The following is a 5,458-nucleotide window of genomic DNA, read 5'->3' as shown; positions in this document are numbered from 1 at the left end:
TCCACTCAACCCGCCCACTCAACGCAACAAATTAACGCCGACATCTTCACCTTGCACTTTTCTTGAGTATTCTGATACTATGAAAGGCTATAAATGCCTTAATCAGGTAACAAATCAAACAATCGTATCTAGACACGTTAAATTTAACGAATTTTCTTTTCCGTTTCACAACAGGATCACGCTCGATTCACAAATCGCATCCCAGAACTTACCACCATCGCTACTGGTTCCTCATTCTACGGTTACTCAGGGACAAACACTTTCTCCACCAACACAGCTCTTACCTGAGCCTGCTGAATCTCCAATCACGTCGTCTATTAATCCCGAACCAGTCATCTTTCAACAAGATGTTGTTCGGCCACATTCTAAACCCATCCAAGTTCATCCCATGACCACACGGGCAAAAACAGGATCTCTAAAACCTGTCACTAGACTTAATCTACTTCACTGTGAACAACCACAACCTGACCCAACTTCCTATACCGAAGCAAGCAAGAATTTCGAATGGCGAAAGGCAATGGCTGAAGAATTTTTTGCTCTTCAATGACAAGGAACATGGACGTTGGTTCCTCCTCCTCTTAACAAGCCCGTTCTCGGCTCAAAATGGACATACCGAACTAAGCATACATCAGATGGTTCAGTTGCCCGATTCAAAGCCAGACTAGTGGCTCTTGGAAATCAACAAGAACATGGGATAGACTACTTCAACACTTTCAGTCCCGTCGCCAAGCTACCAACGATCAGGATTCTTTTACTATCGCTCTCTTCCACAAATGGCCCGTACATCAGCTAGACGTGGCAAACGCATTTCTTCACGGCGATATCACCGAAACCATATTCATGCGGCAGCCCAAGGGATTTGAAGACCCGGCAAATCCTAACTATGTCTGTCGGCTGAACAAAGCCATTTATGGTCTTCGTCAAGCTCCTAGACAGTGGTACACCACCTTCACAACATTCCTTACCCAACTTGGCTTCACACATAGTCAAGCGGATCCTTCTCTACTAGTGTTTCGGCAAAACAACGTTGAGATGTACCTGCTAGTATACGTCGACGATATCCTGCTTACCGACAATAATTCCCAAGCCGTTACAAAGCTTATGACTCAACTCAACTCTCGGTTTACTATGAAAAATATGGGCACTGCTCACCAGTTTCTCGGCATCAAGATCGACACCTTTCCAGATAAGTACATTCTATCTCAATCAGTTTATGCCAATTCCATAGTTCAAATGGCTGGGTTGCAACGTTGCAACTCGGTCTCTAACCCATCTTTTACAAAACTTCCATTGGCAAAACCAGATGACGCGGCTTACTTCGATGCATCTATGTATCGCAAGCTCATCGGATCTTTGCAATATTTGACTTTAACTCGACCGGACATAGCATACACGGCCAATTCTCTCTCTCAACACATGCACAATCCGACTGCATCTCATTCTTTTCAACTCAAGAAATTGCTGAGGTACATCAAAGGAACGCTCGAATTTGGTCTACCAGTTGTTCGATCAGACCTTCGGCTTCGCACATTTTCAGACGCGGACTGGGCTTCCGATCCGGTATCCCGAAAATCTACTTCTGGTTTTTGTACTTTTCTCGGCGACACTATTGTTTCCTGGACCGTGAAAAAGCAAACTACAGTTTCAAGATCATCTACTGAATCGGAATACCGAGCATTAGCATCCGCAACGGCAGAAACCATTTGGATTCGGCGTCTCCTAGCAGATTTCGGCATCAAGCATGACTCATCGGTGGACATCTTTTGTGACAACATGTCTACAATTGCCTTAGCAAACAACCCGGTCTTTCATGCTCGAACCAAGCACATTGAAATCGATCAACGCTTCGTTCGAGATCACATCCAGAAACATGACATCCGCTTGCTGCCTATTAGCACGATCGACCAAATTGCGGATATTCTCACTAAACCGCTAACAACTCCTAGATTCAAACTTCTACGATCCAAACTTACAATTGTTCAAAATTGTCAGTTTGAGGGGGAATGTTAGCACAGCTTAATTGTAATAAACAGTTAAACCTCCTCATTATGTATTCACGGGTTAACCTGTATATAACCCATAGCTTTAGTATATATAGTTGTAAACTCTGTAATTCAAGACAGAATGATAGAAACTATTCTTTCCCTCTGTTTCTTCTGCGTACCTTCATCTTCTTCAATCACTTCATAGCTCTGCATGCTATAGCCCTTTTTACGCAAAGGGATACTTAAGTATAATGATGGGGTTTGTTCTACTAATCAAGCAAACTCCTTGCTTGACAAAGAATGCTCGACCCGACTCAAACAACGATTGGGTACTAAAGTGTTAAAATTTAAAGAAAATAGGGGTAGCAAAAGACTTGCAACAATTGATTTATGATAACCTTATTAGAATAAGACAAGTAGTAGATGGCTGATAGCCAAATTCTTTTAAAAGTTCCAAACTAGTCTTTGAATTTGATTACATTAACCTAGTTGATATGGGACCTCTAAATTCATTAACTTTACTCGAAAAAATCATTATCAATTAGACAAGAAACAACATCTCATCTTCTAACCTTATATCCCGTGCTCTATCCTTTCATTCAAGTTAGTGAATTTGCTCGAGTGTAGCTAGCTATCTCGCATTATTCACGAGAATCCTCATGTAGCCATTCACCCTGCTACGATTTTAAAGATCTTGCATCATATCAAATCATTCTTACCAGGAGTTCATGAGCCTACCGTTGTAAGGAGGCAACCACCATGGTCCAAGCTCACAATTATGTTCTAACAATATAGCTTTTCGCCATCCATAAATCGAGCTACATAGAGTTAGTCAATTATTATCAGTTGTTACATGGACGACTTGATCTCCATCATCAAATCTGACCTCTATGGCTACCAACTGACCTATCCATCTTAGCATCCATTAGTCTAATCATAATAGTTATTTATACTATTTCCTTTATCAATAGAAAGAACATTTTAATCCTTGAGCTTTTGAGTACTTGTAAAATTATTAAGATATTGATCATTAAGATATTGATCTCTATAGAAAGACAAGAAAGGCAGTGAGATTTTACTAACCTTTGCGTTATAAGATAAATCTTCTTAGTTAAGTAAGCCATCTTTAAATTTCACGTTTGAAACTCCATTGAACCAACTTGAAATTCCTTGTTCATTTCAACTTATTCGCATGCTCCATTCTAAGCAAGAAATATATCACATTGCCTTCCTATTACATATTTAATATTGATATGATGCTCTAGTATATTTATTAAAGTATATTATTCTATTTATTTAGCATGTATTAGTATAATCATGTTGGATTTTAACCGGGTATATTTCATATTTTGCATTATTTTAAATACCTTGATGAGCTTATAAATGTTGATAGATGCATTGCAATATTTAACAATTAAATTGAGGATCATCTAAACTTTGCTTTCGGCAGACTTATAATCAAGCTGAAAGTCTAAATGAAACAAACTAAATAACACCAAAGTGATTTAATTCGAGCATGAATGAGCCCAAATCAAGCACTTAAAGCGTAATAGAGAATTTTGAGACATGAATTAAAGGACCAAACTATTTTAAAATTTCACATGCTTATAATCAAATTAATCATCCGAACGAGACAAATCCAATGAGCTAAATAAATTTCTAATTATAACATAGTGAAATCATTTTAACTAAAATATGTCCCATAATTTTTGTTCAATTTCTTTTTCATTTTTTATGTAAAAGCTTAGTTATCTCTTGCAGCTCCTCTTTTATCTATATGTGCATGAACTTACATAATTACTAAGACATTAAGCACTCTATGTACTGCGCTGCCATTAATATTCTGGCGTGCAACCCTTGCTATATCTTGAAAGTTTATTGACGTCAATGTCTTGATCATGATTATAGCTTGGCAATGCCTTTGCGATATATCATTTTATCATTTCTAAAAGAAATAAAACATGGAATTTACAACATCCTATGAATGATGATAGCCAAAAAAACTCATCCCTTCTATCACCAGTTATTGCATCAATTTAATGGGGAGCAGGTCAAACTAAGGGGAAACCATAGTTACAACCTTAAATGGACATTTTAAGCATATTTGTAGTTAATTATGTCATTTCATCAAACATTTTTCGATTCATCCTATGCAATCTTATTGATAATGATCATTTTAAAAACTTATGAAAAATATACATAAATTTTCAAGAAAACCTTGAGTATTTCAAGCTATACATAAAGTCCCCAGTTCGATATTTCATAATCATGACCATGAAAGGATAAAAATGGTCTAAAAACAAGTCAATTTTCACATTTGATTCAAGATACAAATTAATGACATTCTCCTCCTCCCAATAAAGGTAGAGTTGATCCATGGTGGATTTATTATTAACTGCTTCCGCATAAATCAACATCATCGAGCAATGTTCTATAAAAATAAAACTTAGATAGGTTAAATGTCCGTAGTAGATTTTTGTTTACCTCTTCCATACATATTATCATCATTAAGCAATGCTTTGATAGACAGTTTTAGATAGGTCAAATGTATTTGATAGACAGTCGGTTAACATCATAAAATGCTTTAACAAATAATCATGGGTAGGTAAAAAATTCTTGACAGATTTCTCTCAACCTCTTTGGCATAGGTTAATATAATTAAACAATATTCTAATAAATAGCTTATGATAGATCAAACATCATTGATGGATTTTTCTCAACCTCATGTTAATGTCAAAACTCTATTAAATATAGATAGGTCAAACACCTTTATGGATTTCTTTTGACCTCTTAGGAATATATTAATATCATTTAGCAATGATCTGACAAACAACCTCAACTAGGTTAAGTATTATTGGTAAACTTTTCTCAACATATTTCATACAAATTAATATCGTATAATAACACTCTAACAAATAATTTCAGGCAGGTCAAACTTTATTGGCAAATTTTTCTCAACATCTTTCGCCACAGGTTAAAAGTTGTGACATTGCATGCTAATGACCTAAGAAAGAGAATTTTTAAAGGGTATTCTTCATAACAGTAAAAAATTCTCTACATGCATAACTTTTTATATAGTATAAAGATTAAAATTATGAACGTTATGAATATTTTTTGAAAAAAATTTGTTAGAAATTTTGGAAATTTTGCTATTTTTATTAGATAGAAAATGTTTTGGACACTGAAAAATAGTGTTGTAGTATAATTAATATTTTACACAGACAATAAAAAAAATCCATAATACAGACAAAATCTCAAAAGATTTTGACCCATTATATCTCATAGTAGATATTGTTGCGTCCTGGAGTATTCGCGACGGTAGAGAAATATTTAGTTTAACGTCTTAACATTGTACGAAGATCCAGCACACAAACAGATAAGTGAGAGGGTGTAGCATTCATAAGAGACACCAAAGTTTTTACGTGGAAAACCCCTAAAAAGGGGGAAAAACCACGGGGCCTGGCCCAGTTTGA

The 5,458-nt window shown here is 35.9% G+C and overlaps 1 protein-coding gene across 1 annotated transcript; it reads left to right on the top strand.

Moving 5' to 3' along the window:
• Positions 1-840: 840 nt before the first annotated feature.
• On the top strand, positions 841-2,010 carry LOC110105085 (uncharacterized mitochondrial protein AtMg00810-like). The gene has a single exon (XM_020834452.1). The coding sequence runs from the start codon at positions 841-843 to the stop codon at positions 2,008-2,010; it is 1,170 nt and encodes a 389-aa protein (XP_020690111.1).
• The last annotated feature ends 3,448 nt before the right edge of the window (positions 2,011-5,458 follow it).

Source organism: Dendrobium catenatum, unplaced genomic scaffold (assembly GCF_001605985.2).
Source record: "Dendrobium catenatum unplaced genomic scaffold, ASM160598v2 fragScaff_scaffold_1024, whole genome shotgun sequence".
NCBI lineage: Eukaryota > Viridiplantae > Streptophyta > Magnoliopsida > Asparagales > Orchidaceae > Dendrobium > Dendrobium catenatum.
The sequence above is the reverse complement of the archived record's forward strand: the minus strand, read 5'-3'. Positions and strand labels throughout refer to the sequence as shown.

What these genes read in the sequence shown, in the direction of transcription:
- LOC110105085 (XM_020834452.1), top strand. Translation starts at nt 841, where the DNA reads ATGCGGCAGCCCAAGGGATTTGAAGACCCGGCAAATCCTAACTATGTC.